At 38.2% G+C, this 20,116-nt stretch overlaps 1 protein-coding gene across 2 annotated transcripts in view; it reads right to left on the bottom strand.

Annotated features, from left to right (window-relative positions):
* The window catches only part of pde4dip (phosphodiesterase 4D interacting protein), an 80,267-nt gene extending 63,152 nt beyond the window's left edge, over positions 1 to 17,115 (bottom strand). The window contains exons 1-3 of one of the 2 annotated variants that reach the window (XM_083562902.1): positions 16,627 to 17,115; positions 6,695 to 6,747; positions 5,326 to 5,393 (exon numbers count right to left, since the gene is read on the bottom strand). In XM_083562902.1, the coding sequence (XP_083419028.1) occupies positions 5,326 to 5,393; positions 6,695 to 6,747; positions 16,627 to 16,652 (147 nt within the window). In that variant the 5' untranslated portion in view covers positions 16,653 to 17,115. The remainder of the gene's footprint in view (positions 1 to 5,325; positions 5,394 to 6,694; positions 6,748 to 16,626) is intronic. The other variant, XM_083562913.1, reaches the window with a different exon arrangement.
* Positions 17,116 to 20,116: the final 3,001 nt, after the last annotated feature.

Here is a 20,116-nt window from a genome sequence, read left to right on the forward strand (position 1 = left end):
TTTGGTGAAAACCATAAAAAATCGTAATCCAAACATTGAGTCCTAACTCTCACAGCTGCCTGAAAAATGACACATGATACCATTTTTCTTGTATTCAGCTTAGATAATTTTAGCATTTTATCTCAGGCTCATAAAAAAAAAAAAAAAAAAAAAACAGACACACACACACACACACCTGCCATGTCACGAGTCAGCTTTTTTTCCGAGTTCAAAGCTGTCGTCTTGACAGTCCGGCATAAAGAGATTTGTTCAGAACCGAAAGAGCTTAATACAGCACATATTTCTGTGTTGCGGAAAGAGAAGCCATACGGCCCCATCGGAAAAAAGATTTACGAGCCGTGAACTTCGATTTGAGACAAAAGTGAGTCATTGTGAAAACATACAATCTGTTAACCTGGTGTTTTTTTTTTTTTTTTTTGCTTCATCATGCTTGCAATTGTGGGCTTAAAAGAATTACCTCATCAAAAAAAGAAAATGAAATAAACAAAAAAAATAGGAATACTACTAATTAGTATAAATGAGCAGGGCCCCCTGATTAGCATGCTAATCCGATCATGCCCACTAAGATCTGCCCACTATGTTACATGGTATGTGAGCATTCGTTGGGGTAAAATATTCCTCCCAAATATGTATTTGGGAAATCATTAGGACGAGAAAAAGTGAGTGATGTAGTGGAACAAGACGTCCAGACTGACAGATTAGCGTGTGAACGCTGTAAAAGAAGGAGTTGTGTCAGAGCTCGGAGCTCGACTCCGGCCCCTTCCAAGTCTGCAGTGACTCAGAGCGTCGATGGATGCAAACTGGCACGTCAGAGAGACAGCTTAGGTTTAATTAAAAGCAGTTTGCCCCATGATTTAGTGGCGTTTCCAATTGAGGAAAAGACCAGCGGCCGATCTCGCTGTCGCTCGGGAATTTGACCGCGGCCCGTTTGTCATCCGAGGTCTCGTTAAATCAGAATTTGAATACTTTCTGCGTATTATTACTTTGCTCTTGCTACACAATATTGGCTGCTCGGCGGTAAAATTTATTCTACAATGTACGAGTTGGTTTTATCGGCTCTTCGACCTCGGTAAACGTCTGCGTTTTACTGTACTGTAATTGCTGAGAGCCGGAGCGATTCATAAAGAAATCTCTTTTTTTTTTCTTTCCCGCGCTGTTCCATCTTAGCATTTTTTATTTATAATTATTTCCATATGGCCTTTAGAGAGTAATAATGTAAAAAAAAAGAAGTTGAAAGTTAAAAAACAGACAGAGAACAGCTTATTAATTCAAACACACACACACACACACACACACACACACACACACACACACACACACACACACACACAGCTGGCTCTGAATGTATATGCTCACGACCCTTATTAACGTCTCAAAATGAATTAAAAAAGCAAATAAGATCCCTTTACACTGCTATGAATTCACCTGAACTGGTTCGATCGTAGAGCCCAGAGAAGTGGCCTGTGTTGTACGGAGAACGAAAACACAGCGTCTACCGTACGCCGTATTATCTCCGAACACTATATTATCATTATCAACCATGACTGTCTCCATAATTTTCTCTGCATGGTGGCTCTGACCTCTTTGATGAAGGCTACAGATTTACTGCACATCCCTGGCTTCAATTAGGCAGTCTGTTCGTACTCTCTCCCTCCGTCTAAATGATATAAGGACGAGAGGGACAAGAGAAAGAATCGCGACATGCTGAAACCCCGAACACTGATAGATCTTATAGCCTGTAGTGTGTCCACCATCTACTCATGACACAATGTTTCTTCATATATATTAAAACACACACACACACACACACACACACACACACACACACACACACACACACACACACACACACACACAATGTCCTTCTATGTCTGGCCTTCCCCGACCCCCTTTTGTGCCGTTGCTGGTTCGGTGCGATATTGGAAACGAAGGCAATTTAGACCAAGCGTATCAGGTATCACGTTCATGTCAGAGAATAATAACCCAGCAATCCGGCGAATTTAAAGGAAGCCGGAGGAAAGAGAATGTAATGGTTGAAAGGCCAAAAAAAAAAGCTAGAGGGCATGGAAGGATTTCCATATGTATAAGCTCAGGAGGAGGAGGAGGAGGAGGAGGAGGAGGAGGACAATCTAGAGACAGGGCCACATGTTAGCTATTACAGTGTGTCCTCTCTGGATCAATCGGTTTGATCCAGAAGGTTGGGGATTCCACAAAACAGCACCATTCGGAAATACACAAAGCATCAGAATTGCATTTAATCCTAAACATTTATAATGAGACCTCTTGGTGTGCCTAATAGGTTTATGTTAAAAAAAAAAAAAAAAAAAGAAAAAAAAATCACACCTGCTGCCATGCTCATATACCTGCCTATGTATCGGATTTTACATGAATAACAAATAATTTAAAAAAAAAACCTGAGAGAAAGATACAACCCGGAAATCGAAGCAATTTTACGCTTTTCGGTCTGTAAACCGAAAGCCGCGCTGATTGCGAACAGCTCGACGCCAAAAGTTTCACGGCCAGGCCGCGAAAGCAGGCAATAATCTGCTCCTGACAGGGCCTGTCAAAGAATTCATGCTTCCTGGCAAACCTTTGTAATAAGGGCAAAATAACAGATTAGCAACTCTAATTTGTCCCAAGGTTTTAATAGACCGGATTCTACGCGAACCTTCTCCAGCTCCAACGTGTTTTCGTAGGTGCCCTTATGCTTTCCATGTGCTTTTATTTCTACTTTTTTTCTTTTTTTAAACAGCAAAACAGAAATATGTGGTATTTGAGAAAGCGTATTTTGACTTTGGAAATTTTTCTTTTTTTTTTTTTTCCTCCCACTAGTTCTCCATCACACCACAGAGATGTTTGACATATACAAATTGTATTTTGGCAAGATCGTGTTTCTTTTGAGCGAGCCGGGGAAAAGATTGCCTCTTTACACTGACAGATCCGTAGACAGTAGGTTACAGACCGAATGTGTCACATTAGCTCAAGCCAAATCTAAATTCCTTTCGATCATCCAGCACGACAAAATCGTGCATGACACACACACACACACACACACACACACACACACACACACACACACACACACACACACACACACACACACACACACACATTGTATTTTCTTTTCATAATATAAACCTCTGCTTTGTATGTGTGCATGTGTGTGTTTAGCGTGTTATAAAACTACACAGTATGAAAATGTTTCAAAACCACCAGAAGACTCAACAGAAGGCATTTAGTTGCTTTAAACAGATGTCAAACAAATGAAAATGAAAGTTCTTGTTTTTTGCACAGATAGCACCCAAACTACTATATACAATACACAATATATGTGTTTTCTGAACATCTTATTCCACATGTAGTCCTCATTTGATGTTATAAGATCCTCCACTCTTCTGGGAAGATGTTCCACTAGATTTTGTGAAGATTTGTGCTCTTTCACTAAGACTGTTAGTAAAGTCAGGTACTAATGTAGGTGAGGTGAGGAGGCCTGGGATGCCGTTCCAATTTATCCCAAATGTGTTCAATAGGGTTAAAGCTCTATAGCAGGAGATCTTCTACTCTGACCCATGGAAAGCATATCTTCATAGAGCTCGCTTTGTGCACAGAGGCATTGCCATGCTGGAACAGGTTTGGGTCTCTTAGCTCATGTGAAGGGAATATTTCATGCTATATAATTATGTTTCTCCAGTTTTGTAATGTTGTAAGAACCACATATTGCTGGGAAAAGTCAGGTGTCCCAATACTTTTGTATATACATCATGTATATTTTCCAAGTCATGAAAACAGTAAAAAGAAAAGAAAAGAAAAGAAAAGAAAAGAAAAGAAAAGAAAAGAAAAGAAAAGAAAAGAAAAGAAAATCACATACACATGCACACTCGGTCGCCCCTGTCCCAAGAAAAAAACATTCCCCAACTCTTGCACCAAGGCCTCCAGCAATCGAAGAGAGCACCACTGAAGTTCTATCATAACCATAATACACTGGCTCTCTTCCCAGAAGACTTTCTGCATGCAGATCTAGTCATGTGTTCAGTGCATTAGAGCTGGCTGAGCTCGCTGGGTTCATGAGACATCTCTTAGAACCCAGCTGTGCGTCCCACATGATCCAGCTGCGAGGCCTGAGCAAATCAGACCCGTTTGGATCAGTGCGTTTGTGGGGAGAGCCGAGAAGGTTTTCCAGCAATCTGTCACTGTAGAGCTGAGCTTGAGCAGAAGTGACATGATTGGAAAGATCTCACCAGTGCTTATAGCTGATTTTTTTCAACATGTCTTTTGAGAAAATTACTTGGAGAAAGTTGCATCCTAAATGATCCTAATGATAGAGGTGGTGGTGTTGATGTTTTAGAGCCTCTCTCTCTCTTTCTCTCTCTCTCTCTCTCTCTCTCTCTCTCTCTCTACACACACACACACACACACACACACACACACACACACACACACAGTGGTGTAAAGTATTTGAGTAAATGTAAAATGTACTTCGATACTGTACTTAAGTAAATTTATTGGCTACTTTCTTTTAATTTCTTTACTCAACTACATTTCTAATTTAATAGATGTACTTTTCTACTCCACAATATTTTAATTGACAACGACCATTACATTACATTTTGCAATCAGTCCTCACTGAATATTTGCTTTTAATTTATCCAAAAGATTTAATTTATCAATTTATTTTTCCATTGAATACTAATAGATTTTCTACTTTATTCTATATATTATATTATATTATTATACTTTATGACATGACAATGTAAATATTTTCTTTATTATTTGAAGATCGCTATTGAAAGTTTGCTTTATTACTTTGTCATTGTTCTTGACCAACTTGTTTGATCTTTGTTGTGTTGATTTGTGTGTGTGTGTGTGTGTGTGTGTGTGTGTGTGTGTGTGTGTGTGTGTGTGTGTGTGTGTGTGTGTGTGTGTGTTAAGGTGTACAATCTGATTTGTATTTTAGGAAATAAAACCCCTCACAAATCAACTGGTTTTGGCTTTTCACTAACATGTGCCTTGGTGTTGACGACTAGTGCATCTCTGAGCCATCAATATAAGTCAAATAATCAAGAAGAGTTCAAATCAGATAAGACTTTTATTTAAGTCATATTGGAATTGGTGCCATTTAACTTGTAATGGACAAAGATTTGCAGTAATACTTTTAATAAAGTATGATTTCCAGGTACTCATATACTGATATATATGTGTATATATATCTTTTTACATATGTGCTCAAATTATACCAAAATCAAATAACAGCATTGTGGAAAAACTGACCATTTTCCCCCCTAAGCCAGTATGGAGAAGGTCAGAAAGACAGTAACAAGAACCTACCTTCTCAAACTCTCTGAGGCTGTGGGTCTGCAGCGGGGGACCTTTCTCAGTTTCATCATTGGAAAAATCTGTGCAGGAAACATATTTCCATACTTTATTCAACTTCATAATTTCTGCATATTTGTTATACATTTGATCGCAGTATCTTTAAGGATCTATATCTGAGAATTATTTTGCTTAGGGTTAATATATATATATATATTTTTAAGTACTTTACTCTTTTATTTTTGTTCACAATGGGGCGTTTTGTTATGTAATAGAAGACGTGGCAGGTGCAATTGAAAAGTGTAAAAAGTAATTAACTCTAAAAATGATTGAGATTGCCAATCATAGTGAGTGCTGGGATCAAGTGATGTGCAGTGGCCGATGGGTAATCTAATTCAGGGCCATAATTCTGACTCATCAACCACAAACAAAATTTAACAGGATTAGCCTGGTGACTAGCATGCTAACAGCCATCACTCACTGTACCTGCTCTGGCAATATATCTGAATCTACATGATTCTATTTGCCTTCAGTAATGCAATAAAATTAACAAAAGCACGTTTAAGAGGATGTAGATGCAACAACAGTGTATTTAGTGACGATCCAGTGGATTAATGGTGCACGTATCAGACGGCACCCCAGTGAACATTTGAATTAATTTCAGATTCCTCTACACAGTGATACAACAGGACAAAAGCCAGCTTGTCTCTTAAACACACATCTATAAACTTAACCAGGAGTATGCTGCTACATAATGCCAAACCATAAAAAAAGTTCCAGGAAGGGCTTCAATGGGCTACACTAATGTGTTTTTTTTCCTAAAAAAGAAGGAGGCTTATGGGTGTATAATCACAGCAGTATTGGCAGAGCCGTGACTTCTTACAGTTCTTTAAAAAAAAATACCCATGCACAGAGCTCATTACAACTTATTAAAGTCTGTTTTCTCACTATGTGCCAGTGATGTGTATTGGAAGTGAGCCTAGAGCTCCAGCAAGGTAACGAATGGCTGCAGAGTGTCAGTCCAGAAAAGTGACTGTATTAATGAGTGTTATTTAGGAGAATTTTCACACAACCCTTAACTATTAGCATCAGGAGCTTATTAACAAAAATACACAACACATTCTGACATAAACACAGTGCAAGGGGAGGAATGTGAGGTGGTGTGAAAATGAGGTGAGAGTGAGGGAGTGTGTGAGCAGGAGAAAGAGAGAAAGAGAGAGAGAGCATCAGGACAAGTGACTGGGTGCTAAGTTGGCTAAGTAAAAGAAACGTGTAGATGTGAAATACCATCAGCTCATTCCTAAAAAGGAGTGTCATGCTGAAAGATGTGAGGTAGAAGTGAAGTGCAATGTGAATAGAGAACTCAATAGGAGAGAAGACTCACCAGTCATGTGAGTTCTGCTCATAGAAACGGCTTCTCGATTCACGTTGTAGTGTCTGAAAAAAAGGAATTTTTTCTCTTTTAACATTGTATAATTTCTTGTTAAGAGCTTCTGGATTATCTCTTATTACTCTCTGCTCTTCTTCTTCTATTCTTCAATCTATATATACAGTGAGGAAAATAAGTATTTGAACACCCTGCTATTTTGCAAGTTCTCCCACTTAGAAATCATGGAGGGGTCTGAAATCGTCATCGTAGGTGCATGTCCACTGTGAGAGACATAATCTTAAAAAAAAAAAAATCTAGAAATCACAATGTATGATTTTTTAACTATTTATTTGTATGATACAGCTGCAAATAAGTATTTGAACACCTGTCTATCAGCTAAAATTCTGACCCTAAAAGACCTGTTAGTCTGCCTTTAAAATGTCCACCTACACTACATTTATTATCCTAAATTAGATGCACCTGTTTGAGGTCGTTAGCTGCATAAAGACACCTGTCCACCCCATACAATCAGTAAGAATCCAACTACTAACATGGCCAAGACCAAAGAGCTGTCCAAAGACACTAGAGACAAAAATTGTACACCCTACACAAGGCTGGAAAGGGCTACGGGGAAATTGCCAAGCAGCTTGGTGAAAAAAGGTCCACTGTTGGAGCAATCATTAGAAAATGAAAGAAGCTAAACATGACTGTCAATCTCCCTCGGACTGGGGCTCCATGCAAGATCTCACCTCGTGGGGTCTCAATGATCCTAAGGAAGGTGAGAAATCAGCCCAGAACTACACAGGAGGAGCTGGTCAATGACCTGAAAAGAGCTGGGACCACCGTTTCCAAGGTTACTGTTGGTAATACACTAAGACGTCATGGTTTGAAATCATGCATGGCACAGAAGGTTCCCCTGCTTAAACCAGCACATGTCCAGGCACGTTTTAAGTTTGACAATGACCATTTGGATGATCCAGAGGAGTCATGGGAGAAAGCCATGTGGTCAGATGAGACCAAAATAGAACTTTTGGGTCATAATTCCACTAAACGTGTTTGGAGGAAGAAGAATGATGAGTACCATCCCAAGAACACCATCCCTACTGTGAAGCATGGGGGTGGTAGCATCATGCTTTGGGGGTGTTTTTCTGCACATGGGACAGGGCGACTGCACTGTATTAAGGAGAGGATGACCGGGGCCATGTATTGCGAGATTTTGGGAAACAACCTCCTTCCCTCTGTTAGAGCATTGAAGATGGGTCGAGGCTGGGTCTTCCAACATGACAATGACCCGAAGCACACAGCCAGGATAACCAAGGAGTGGCTCTGTAAGAAGCATATCAAGGTGCTGGCGTGGCCTAGCCAGTCTCCAGACCTAAACCCAATAGAGAATCTTTGGAGGGAGCTCAAACTCCGTGTTTCTTAGCGACAGGCCAGAAACCTGACTGATCTAGAGAAGATCTGTGTGGAGGAGTGGGCCAAAATCCCTCCTGCAGTGTGTGCAAACCTGGTGAAAAACTACAGGAAATGTTTGACCTCTGTAATTGCAAACAAAGGCTACTGTACCAAATATTAACATTGACTTTCTCAGGTGTTTAAATACTTATTTGCAGCTGTATCATACAAATAAATAGTTTAAAAATCATACATTGTGATTTCTGGATTTTTTTTTTAGATTATGTCTCTCACAGTGGACATGCACCTACGATGACAATTTCAGACCCCTCCATGATTTCTAAGTGGGAGAACTTGCAAAATAGCAGGGTGTTCAAATATTAATTTTCCTCACTGTATATATATATATATATATATATATATATATATATATATATAGATAGATAGATAGATAGATAGATAGATAGATAGATAGATAGATAGATAGACAGACAGTATCTACATTTTAGCAACCATTTTATTATATGTTCTTAAGGGACAAATCTATAGAAATAAAATTTGCATATATTTTAGAGTAGTCAATGTGCAGTTTGTATAGCAGTACAGATTTACTGTCCTCAAATGCTTTGCTGAGGAAGCTGAAGATGAAGGTGATGGAGTGGCCAAGTATGTTTCCAGACCTAAACCCTATTGAGCACCTCTAGGGCATCCTCAAGCAGAAGGTGGAGAAGCACCATGTGTTTAACATCCAGCAGCTCTGTGATGTCATTATGGAGGAGTGGAAGAGGATCCCAGCAACAATCTGTGTGGCTATGGTGAATTCCATACTCAGGAGGATTAAGGCAGTGCTACATAACAATTGTGCTCATACAAAATATTGACAATTTGGACATAGTTTGGACTTTTGTTGCCAGTTATTTAAACAATAATTGCTGTATGTTGAGTTATTTTCAGAGGACAGTAAACTGTGTACTGCTATACACGCTGCACATTGACTACTCTAAAATATATATCCAAGTTTCATTTCTATAGTATTGTCCCTTAAAAAAATATAAACTTAATTGGTTGGGTGTGTAAATTAAAATGTGAGGTGTGTACTTAAGTGTGCATCAGATAAAGTTGGCATATTGTATTTTAGGTAAAAACTGGTATTTTGATATAATTATTAGCAAATTGTTATTTAAAAAGTGACTAATAATTTGTGACCAATATTTTATACGTATAATGATTTCTCCTCGCTAACACGTTTCTCAAATGCGTTCTCTGAATATGAGGCATCACAACACTATGGAGACCCAGGTGTGTCCTGAGAGTCACATAGAATACAGATTAACATGGCAGAGGCAGAGCTGCGTCTTCCTGGAGACAGAACAGGAACAGAACCTCTGGTTTTATTTAATCGTTTTTCTTTCGTTTTTTTTTTGCACTACAAGGGCCTGTTTGTAAAAGGGCCATGCATTAGAAGTCAAAAGACATGAAATCAAAGAAATAAAAGTAAACTATCTGTGCCATATTTAATGGCAGAGCATCATATTTTATCCATTGCAACGTATTGCACTGCATTGGAATATGGGTTAATTTGTGTCAGATCGCATATATGTTTCTTTAATGTATCGTATCATTGGCTATGCATCGAGATGCAAATCATATTGGCCTCAGTTATGGAGGTCAAAAACCCTAAAATATACTGTACAGTCTATTGACAAAATTTTGTGAATATGTGCTTGTTGTTGGTGCATTTTTTAATTTGCTGTTATAATAAGCTTCACTTATCTGGGAAGGCATTTTCACGAGATTTTGGAGTGTGTCTGTTTGGAATTTGTGATCATTCAGGCACATGATATTGGTTAAGAGGTCTGGGGTTCATTTAGTGCTCAGTTCAAGCCTCTGTGCAGGACACTGGCACACCAGATCTTCAATTGTGCAGGACATCGTCATGCTGGTACAGGTTTTGGGCCTCTTATTTCCAGTGAAGGGGAAATTGTAATGCTACAGAATACAAAGACATCCTATATGACATCCTATAAGACATCCAATCTTTGTGGCAACAATATGGGAAAGAACCACATATAGGCATCCACATACTTATGCATACACATGAATAGAAACTCGTTCATATAAATCTTTTAGAAGTCTATCAGTAGGTGCATTATGGGATTATGATAAAAATGTAAATAATTATACTGTTCTCTTCTATATAATTGGAGCACTGTTTCTTTATCTGTATAGTAAAATATTTGACCTTTTATCTATTTATACTGCAGACCTATTAGCCAGTCTTACGCTAATAAGTCGTGTTTACCAAGTGAGTGACTTTGAGTAAGTGAGTAACTTTAAATAAGTAACACTGACTATCTGTTCATCATGGCACCTGTTAGTGGGTGGATATATTTATTAGGCAGCAAGTGAACATTCTGTACTCAAAGTGGGCTGGATCAGAGCATCTTCAAAACTGCAGCTCTTGGGGGATGTTCCCGGTCTGCAGTGGTCAGTGTCTATCAAAAGTGCTCCAAGGAAGGAACAGTGGTGAACCGGCGACATGGTCATGTGTCATGGTCATGGTCATGGACATGGACGAGGCTCATTGATGCACGTTGGGGCTGGACCGTGTGGTCTGATCCAACAGACGAGCTCCTGTAGCTCAAACTGCTGAAGAAGTTCATGATGTTAATGCTTGAAGGGTCAGGAGTGTTTTGGAAGCAAGAGGGGAACACAATATTAGGCGGGTGATCATAATGTAGTGCCTGATGCCTGATTGGTGACCATAACGTAATACCTGGTCGGTGTATGCAGACGCTCCTGAGTTTCAACTCTGAGGCTCTGTACTGTGAAAGTTTAACAAGTAATAAATAACTAAGAGAACAGTATCTGGAATGCTATGCTTCCAAACCCTGTAAACATGTTCTGACATGTACCTAACCTCTAATATTATCAATTGAGTCACAACTAATATTTTCTCACTCCCAAGCCAACAAGAAACTCAAAACAAAGAAATGAGCATCACACTAGTTCCAGAGAAGTATGAATCAGTTAAGATCAGCAAAAAGAGCAGTGGATAAGTAGACATGGTACAAGTGGACAACAATAATTACAGCAAGAGTTTGGTATTATTTTCTTATCGGAAATAGACAGAAAGAAGTGGTAGTTAGGAAGCTGCAGCAGTCGTCAGGGTCATTCAGTTATTTTATCATCAGAATTTCAGGAACTGATTAGTTTTTGAATAAATTACAAATTTCTCGAGTACAGCTAGTGCAGTACAAATTTATTGCAGACATGCATTTCTTTCTCCCCCCCCTTTTTCTTAAATCTTTTTATTATTTTTTCCTCATAGAAAGACTGACGCAAGGAACAAAAATCTTTCTACCTTTTTCAAATTTCTAATTCTTGCATGGTGTTTTGAGACACAGTTGCTGGGATAGGAATGTGTGAAAAACCTGGCAACCCATGAGTTTGTTTTGCCTTTTGGGTTTCTTGCAAGAATTCTTTCTTTCTTTCTTTCTTTCTTTCTTTCTTTCTTTCTTTCTTTCTTTCTTTCTTTCTTTCTTTCTTTCTTTCTTTCTTTCTATAAATAAATAAATAAATAAATAAATAAATACATTGCATGTTGTTCATATCTGTATTTGTATTTTCTTGGATGCATTATCTGTTTCATTCAAATCCATCCCGGGGTACATCTCTACATTTCTTTACAGACTATTTACAGATATTCTTTTCATTGCTGAATGTTGTTCATATTGAAAGGCATTCTTGTTCCATTTGAGGTTAAGTCATATCCCATCTCGTCTGCAAGTTTTTATCACTGACTGGCTGAGGAGAAACATGGCTCATTTCACTTGTTTAGATCTGACTTTGGTTAAATCTGACTTAATTGATTTTCATAACCAATAAACAAACCAATAAAACCCTAGCTTTAAATATAGTTCACACAGCCTAACTACTGTTCAGACCAGAAGTGATTGTAGTTTTTTTTTACAAACAGAGCACTACTACTACTTGCTACTGCTGGGCCTCAACTGCTCAGGTGTAAAATTTAGATAATTATACCGTATGTTGTTCTGAAAAAGTGTGTCTGCCAAATTCCATTAACATTAATGGCCTGATGAGTCTTTTGCAGTTTGGCTCTAAAACAAGCCAGCTAAAAACATCCAGTGTACATTTCATAGCCTTTTTCTAGATTTTTACTCTTTCCTGTAGTTTATGTTTAGATTAGAGTTTCTATCTGATCAGAATTTCACTTTCACATCACTTGTTGCCAGAGTCGAAATCAACAGGTGTTGCTTGAAGCTGTTGCTTTCACCAATTAGATTTCGAGTTGGAGACACTGTCGTCATTCTCACGTCTTTTGATTGAGAGAGCGTACTAGTCAGAGCGTACTAGTCAGAGCTCACAAACAGCATCTGTAGCGAACTACACAAGTTCAAATATATTCATGTGAATAAAATAGCTGTTTTTTTTATTCCACAAAGGCTGATAGAGGAGAAGAAATTGATTAGGTCGCAGATACACTTTTCAAGAAAAGCTGGACATCGTGAGAAAAGATCTTCCAAAACAGTTCAAAACAAATGTTAAGCTTTTTCATGTAGCATTTATACAGTGCATCTTCAAAGTATTCACAGCACTTCACTTTTTTCACATTTTGTTGTTAAAGCCTTATTCCAAAATGGATTATATTTATTATTTTCCTCAGAATTTTACAAACAATAAACCACAATGACAACATGAAGATAAACATGTACATAAATATTAAATATAAATATTCACATTCAATACTTTGTTGAAGCACCATGGCACTAATTACAGCCTCAACTCTTTTTAAGTTTGATGCTACCAGCTTGACACACCTATTGCAGAACCTCACAAGCTCCGTCAGGTTGGATGGGGAGCGATTTTCACAGCCATTTTCAAATCTTTCCAGAGATGGTTAAACAGGTTCGAGTCTAGGCTCTAGCTGGGCCACTCAAGGACATTCACAGAGTCATCTCGTAGCCACTCCTTTGTTATCTTGGCTGTGTCTCAGCCCCCAGTCTGAGGTCTATCGCACTCTGGAGCAGGTTTTCCTCAAGGATGTCCCTGTACATTGCTGCATTTAACTTTCTCTCAATCCTGACTAGTCTCCCAGTTCCTGCTGCTGAAAAACATTATGGTACAACATGGTATTGGTCCAGACACTGCCTTTTTGCAAAATCCAGGCAGCTGTCATGCGCCTTTTACTGTGAATTGGCTTCCGTCTGTCCACTCTATCATACAGGCTTGATTGGTGGAGTGCTGCAGAGATGGTTGTTCTTCTGGAAGGTTCTTCTCTCTCTACAAAAAAACACTGGCGCTGTCTCAGAGTGACCATCGGGTTCTTGGTCACCTCCCTGACTAAGGCCCTTCTTCCCTGATAGATCAGTTTGGCTGGGTGGCTGCTCTAGGAAGAGTCCTGGTGTTTTGAAACTTCTTCCATTTATGGATGATAGGGCCACTGTGCTTATTGGGACCTTCAATGTTGCTGAAATTCTTCTGTACCCTTCCCAAGATCTATGACTTGATACAATCCTGTCTCAGAGGTCTACAGACAATTCCTTGGACTTCATGGCTTGGTTTGTGCTCTGACTTGCAGTGCTAATTGTGGGACCTAATAAAGGCAGGTGTGTGAATTTCCATATCATGTCCAATCAACTGAATTTACCAAGGTGGACTCCGAACAAGTTGTTGAAACATTTCAAGGATAATCAGTGGAAACAGGATGCACCTGAGCTAAATTTTGAGTGTCATGGCAAAGACTGTGAATATTTATGTACATATGATTTTTCTTGTTTTTTATTTTTGCAAAATTTCCAAAGATTTTGAACAAACGTCTTTCACGTTGACATTATGGGGTATTGTTTATAGAATTTTAAGGAAAACAATAAATGTAATCCATTGTGGAATAAGGCTGTAACATAACATAATGTGGAAAAAGCGAAGCACTGTGAATACTTTCCGGATTGCACTGTACATTTGTATTTTCTTTTCCATAGAATTTAACCAAAAATTGCCTTTTTTTCAAAGCCTTAGAAAAACTGAAATGTACGGAAAAATGCACAAATTTGCACAGAAAACCTTTTATGAGGTTAATATTGATGCTTCTGCTAGAGATGTATGCAGGCTAAGCAGCTGTGGCCACAGTGAAACTAGACTTGTTGAATTGTGTTCATTGGGTTTCTTGCATTAGTGATGTAATTCATTCTCACTGAATGAGATTCCTGTCTGTGATGCAGTGCTCTGTTATACTGTGTTTCTCTATAATATTGATGCTTTCTATAGCCGTGGTGTCATAATGATGGTATTAAGAGGTGGATTGGTTCAGGTAGGACACCACTGTGAAATACATGGCCTGCAAAGAGCTCAAAATCCTATCAAAATACTGTGATATGATTTGAAAAGGCATGTGTACAGAAGATCCCTTCACTTTTTAATAAACCTGTTGCATTTCTGCAAACAAATAAAATTGCATGTCCTGAATTGGTAGGCTCTTATTTGAAAAGCACTGAGTGCTGTATTAGAAGTGATATGATCGTTAAAGTGTGTATTTAGATTCTTTTCTCCAGCTGAAAAGTTTTCCTTGAAAAAAAATAAAGTGGGTTGAATATTTTACATCACATCAACCTGATGGTGTGTTGACTTTTTTACTTCAACTGCACCTCCTCAGTGTTATAGCTTCAACATATTATTATGTCTAAAATAGATATTTTTTCTGCATTATTGTCTCAACCCACACAGCTCTGAGGGTGGCATAATTAAAAGGAAGAGGTGAACATTTTTAGGTTATAAGCTTAAGTCAAATGTAGCAATAGCTTCACTATATTGCATCTTGGATCTCCCTTGTTTTTTTGGTCACATTACAACTCATGTTTTTATGGAAATCATATGTATATAAGATTTTGACATGCTTACATTTCCATGCAACTCGGAACACACAGCAGTGTGTTGCAAGCGAAGAACACCGTGGAGAAGATGAGTCACCTAACAGTTTGCTTCTGAATGTCACATGCCTCATGGTCTATAAACATCTGACTAGAGAGGTTTTATTTTCGTTGAATGACTTTGTACACTAAATAGACATAAATATTGCGACATCTGACTGTATGCTGGCAGCTGTATGTGGTTCTTCCCCAAATTGTTACCACATTTGTAATTAATATCTTTGGATGCAGTAGAATGAAAATTTCCTTTCACTTGAACTAGGAGACCCAAACCTGTTCCAGCATGACAATGCCTCTGTGCACAAAGCTAGCTCCATTAAGATCTGCTTTACGTGAGTTGGAGTGGAGGATCTCCTGCTATAGAGCTCCAACTCTTTTGAACACTTTTGAGATGAATGTGAATGCTGACTGCACCCCAGGCCTCCTCACCTCCCCTACATCACTACCTGACTTAAATAACATCCTTGTTTTCCACCCTCTAGTGGAACATCTTCCCAGAAGAGTGGAGGTTATTGTAACTGCAAATGGAGACTAAATGCGAAATGAGATGTTTATCGGAATTCAGAACCATTGCATAGGTATATTAGTGCAACTGAACATGTCCTTGTGTAGTTCAAATAAGTTCAAATAAAACTCAGGAAAATGTCCATATCCACATCATATTTATCCAATATATAGAATGTAACATACAGAACTAATACGTATCGTTTCACATGCATTGCTTGTAACAACCTACTTGCTAATTCTCCCAATAAAGGTCTCTCGTCTTTTTCTTTTAATCATGCCATTCACAAAGTGTTGAGAGTTGAGACATTAAAGCCAAAGGTGTGAATGGTCCGCCTCAAACTCTACAAGCTTTAGGGCTTCTAAATAGTCTCTTCAAAGCACAGGGACATTGCTGGAATGAGAACGAGAAAAGGAGCAAATGGTCTCCTATCAACAGCTGACAGAGTGTGTCAGTTGTCTCAGCATGTCTGCTGATCCACCCTCTTAGGTGTTCGTCAGCATGTGTGTGTTGAGGCAACCTTTGTGTAGATACTTTATCACCAGATCTTTCAAAAATAATAATTAGAAAACATTTCAGGTGACCAAAACTATATAGAACACCTGCTACTCATAAATAAATACAAACATATCATGAACCCTGTGAAATAAAACAAAATATATTGTTTTTTAAAGTTATAACAGGCAACAGGCAATTTCACATACGATGCTATCACACTGATATGTGAAAACTCACAGAATTTTGTCATCACTGTGTGTGTGTGTGTGTGTGTGTGTGTGTGTGTGTGTGTGTGTGTGTGTGTGTGTGTATATACTAAGCAAATGTGCCATTATCTCCTACAGCAAATACTTCAGTAAGTGATTTCAGAGTTCAGGGTGAAGCTTTTAAGGCTAAGGCAACACCTGTATTGTAATTCTTTAATTCACTGTTCCAAACCGACATGACAGCAATTAAAACCAACATCACAACAACTCTCTCTCTCTCTCTCTCTCTCTCTCTCTCTCTCTCTCTCTCTCTCTCTCTCTCTCTCTCTCTCTCTCTCTAGTTCTCACAGGAATTTTTTCTTTTTCAAATTGTGTTCAGATTGCTGTACGCCTCACCTGCCTCGGTAGAGAAAGTCACTCATCTTCGCTGAATCCAAACCACATGCATGAAGGGTGAATAAGTGAGAACAACCTCCAGAAAGAAACTCCTTCAGAGAAAATTGTGATCCCGGGCCAGTTCTTTTGAAGAAAGGAGACCTCTTTATTCCAGTTCCTACTGACTACGCAGGCTAGGAGTCCACACACACACACACACACACACACACACACACACACACACACACACACACACACACACACACACACACACATGCACAAACACACAGGGTTTGTGCAGCTTTTCTTTCTCCCAGGTCAGCCGAGTAGAGATGGTCAACTGACGTGGCAGATTCAGACCCAAGGGCAGCTACAGTCCTGGCAAAGCTTCCCTCATACACACACACACACACACACACACACACACACACACACACACGTGCTGAGGGGTAAACAAAAGTGAGGTAAAAGCATACACTCACACACACATGCTCACAGGGCCGGCCAAGCTCTTTCTGAAAGGCTGATCTGTTCTAACATGTCTCAATACACAGAATTCTCTCTGTGTAGGTGTGAGTGCAACCCAGACAGGGCCTTCCTGCTCAGGCACGAGAGTCATCCGTTTGATGATTCGCCCCCGGCCATGTGTGTTGGGGAAGTGGAATGATGAGAGGTAGGAGAGACACAGGTTCGGGCAGGTTTGTAACCGATAAAACACTGGGTTTTCACAGATGATCATCCTGCCCTGGATGAGGATTTCTTCTCTTTTTTTTTTGTTATAGATAGGATCCACATATGTAGAATATGAAGGTTGTTTTTTTTTTGTGTTTTTTAGGATTTTTCCCCACCTGGGTAAGACACAAACATAAAAAATTACATATTATAAAGTGCATACAGCAGCTAATACAAAAGCATGACTTTGTAGTAGAAGAGTCTGGGTGTTGAACTGGCCTGTCTGCAGTCTAGACCTTTTTATCGTTTGAAAACATTTGCCGTATCATGAAATTAAAAACACCACGAAGTACACCAAGAACTGTTAAGCAGATAGAATCCTCTATCAGACACATACTGTGTAGAATATCATTTCTCTACACCAAAACTTCAGCAATTGGTCTCCTTAGTGCCCAGAAGACTTTTTTTAAACGTGTAGTAGCCATCAAATACAAAATGTATTTGTTTTATTGTTAATAGAATATGACTTTTTGAGATCATTGCATTCTGTTTTTGTTGACATTTTAAGCAGCGTCCCAACATTTTTGTAATTGGGGCTGTAAATGTAAGACGATTATAACTATAGTTAAAAGCTTTTTAAATAGATTAGAAAATGTTCATCTTAAAAAAACGAATCAATAAATTCTTGAGAAATTGTTTGCTTAAGGAAATTTTGGGCTCGCATTTTGTATACTTCATTCTCATTGTACATTTTGTATTCTATTTAAATCAGATTTGCAGTTGGCCAAATGTAAATTGTACTGTGCAAAAAAACAAACCCACTTGATGTGACACAACAACACATGCACGGGCGAGTTATTATTAAACCATTTTTTTTTCCTTAGACATGCACATGGAGCAAAGAAATAGCTTTTAGCTCAGCTTCAACATGTTCCTACCGGCATTACATAACTATAGGAATGCTAGTTTTTAGAAAATAACCATCTGCCTTCTCTCCCCTTTTATAAATGATGTAAACGACTACAGTAAAGTCACTACCACATGATTGCCAGCTACATGTTTAATTCTATTCTTGTCAGCCTTTTGAATCTGACCTGTAAGATCTCACACTTCTCAAAGTCTTCAGGTCCTCTTTAATGCTTTTCAGCATGCTGCTTTAAGGCTCCATCTACATTTCCATGATTGTGTGAAGGTTAAGGACCCCATTTGAAATGATCTAAAATCATTATTGATCTCTAAATAGTTACTTTTGATCCCTGAATATTGAATTTGATGTTATTGTAGATAAACAGGAAGTGGATGCACTTTGAAAACGTTACGATAATTTATTTTTTTGGTAACGAAATCAGTGTACACGTGTGCATGTGAAATCCAGGAGCTACCGTGAGCCTGTAATTACCGGGACGTCTGCACAGTGCAGCCAGACTTCCATCCACAGTCACAATATTTGAACAGCTGTGGCATGTTTTACAGACAGAAACGCATGAGCCAAATGTGCTTTTCACACTGCTGTATCCTGGTACAGGTGAAGTGGCCATTATTTGCAGCTGATATTTATTCTGCAATTGAACAAGTGGCCATAAATTGCAGCGCGCAACATCCAACCAGGAAAAACCAAGATAAATTCCTAACATCACATCAGCATAAATGCACAGAGCATGCATTTGAGAGAGCATGCATTTTTTAAAGAAAATATTCATCAGTCTACACAGTCAGTTGGTGAGCTTCTCACTAATAATAAAAAAGCATGGGTGTGTTTTTTTTTAACCAAAATTCATAAGCTAAAGTGATTAAATTATTTTGTAAATACAACTCAGAGTTTCATCTACAGATAAAAAAAAATATATTTTTATATAAAAATCTGTCAAACACTTGGTATTCTGGTGTATAGTATGCGCTATTACTACTGGTACATTTTTCACTTGAAATAATTTTTTATTTATAGCCCTATTTTCGTCCATTTCGGTTCACACCCTCAATCAGCTTTCCTCATCACACAGCAACTACCCAACAGGACCTTTAAAAGTATAAAACTAGTATAAAACATAGGTACAAACTTACTTATAAAGAACATATTCACTTTTAATCACCACATTATCTGTGTAAAGCTGCTTTGAGACAATGTTCATTGTTAAAAGTGCTATACAAATAAAAATGAATTGAATTGAAATAAAAAGTATGGCATAAAACTAAAGGAGAATTAACCACCACACCTTAAGTTTGGTAGAATTGAGAGTTGCGTTTCATTGGGTACACCATATCGTCAGCATACTGATTTTTTTCCTGACCCCAAATTTTCAAGGCCAGTTTGACCTTTATAGTCATTCCACCATATGCAGAGAAATACGAAGGAACGAAATGGCGTGTCTCACAGGACCACGTTTTTATATATAGAAGCACATATGAACAGGCACATAAATATAAAACATACAGAGGTATACAAACATAAACTACACATTTCCAATTGAGATCAATACTCAGTAATATACAGTACTACTTGTCTTGTTTGTAACATATAATATAAAAGCACCTATTGTACACAGTTTTCCCCTTTATGAATTTTACTTGTGTGTTATGTATTTAGATGTACTTTCATTAACGTTTTTTCCCATTTTATTTGTACTGTTTCTATACTTAAGTCTTTTAGATTTTTTTAATTCACATTGTTTATGAAATGCTAAAAAAAAGCATAAAAACCAAAGATGGGAAGTAAATTTTTCAGGCATCAGTAACTTGCTTCTCTATTTATTTTTCCGACAACTTTTTACTTTCACTCATTAAATTTTACATAAATATTTGTAGTTTCTACGTCTTAAATTTTTAAACCAGGCTTGTTACT

Source organism: Silurus aristotelis (genome assembly GCF_946808225.1).
Source record: "Silurus aristotelis genome assembly, chromosome: 15".
In the NCBI taxonomy this organism is placed as follows: Eukaryota; Metazoa; Chordata; class Actinopteri; order Siluriformes; family Siluridae; genus Silurus; species Silurus aristotelis.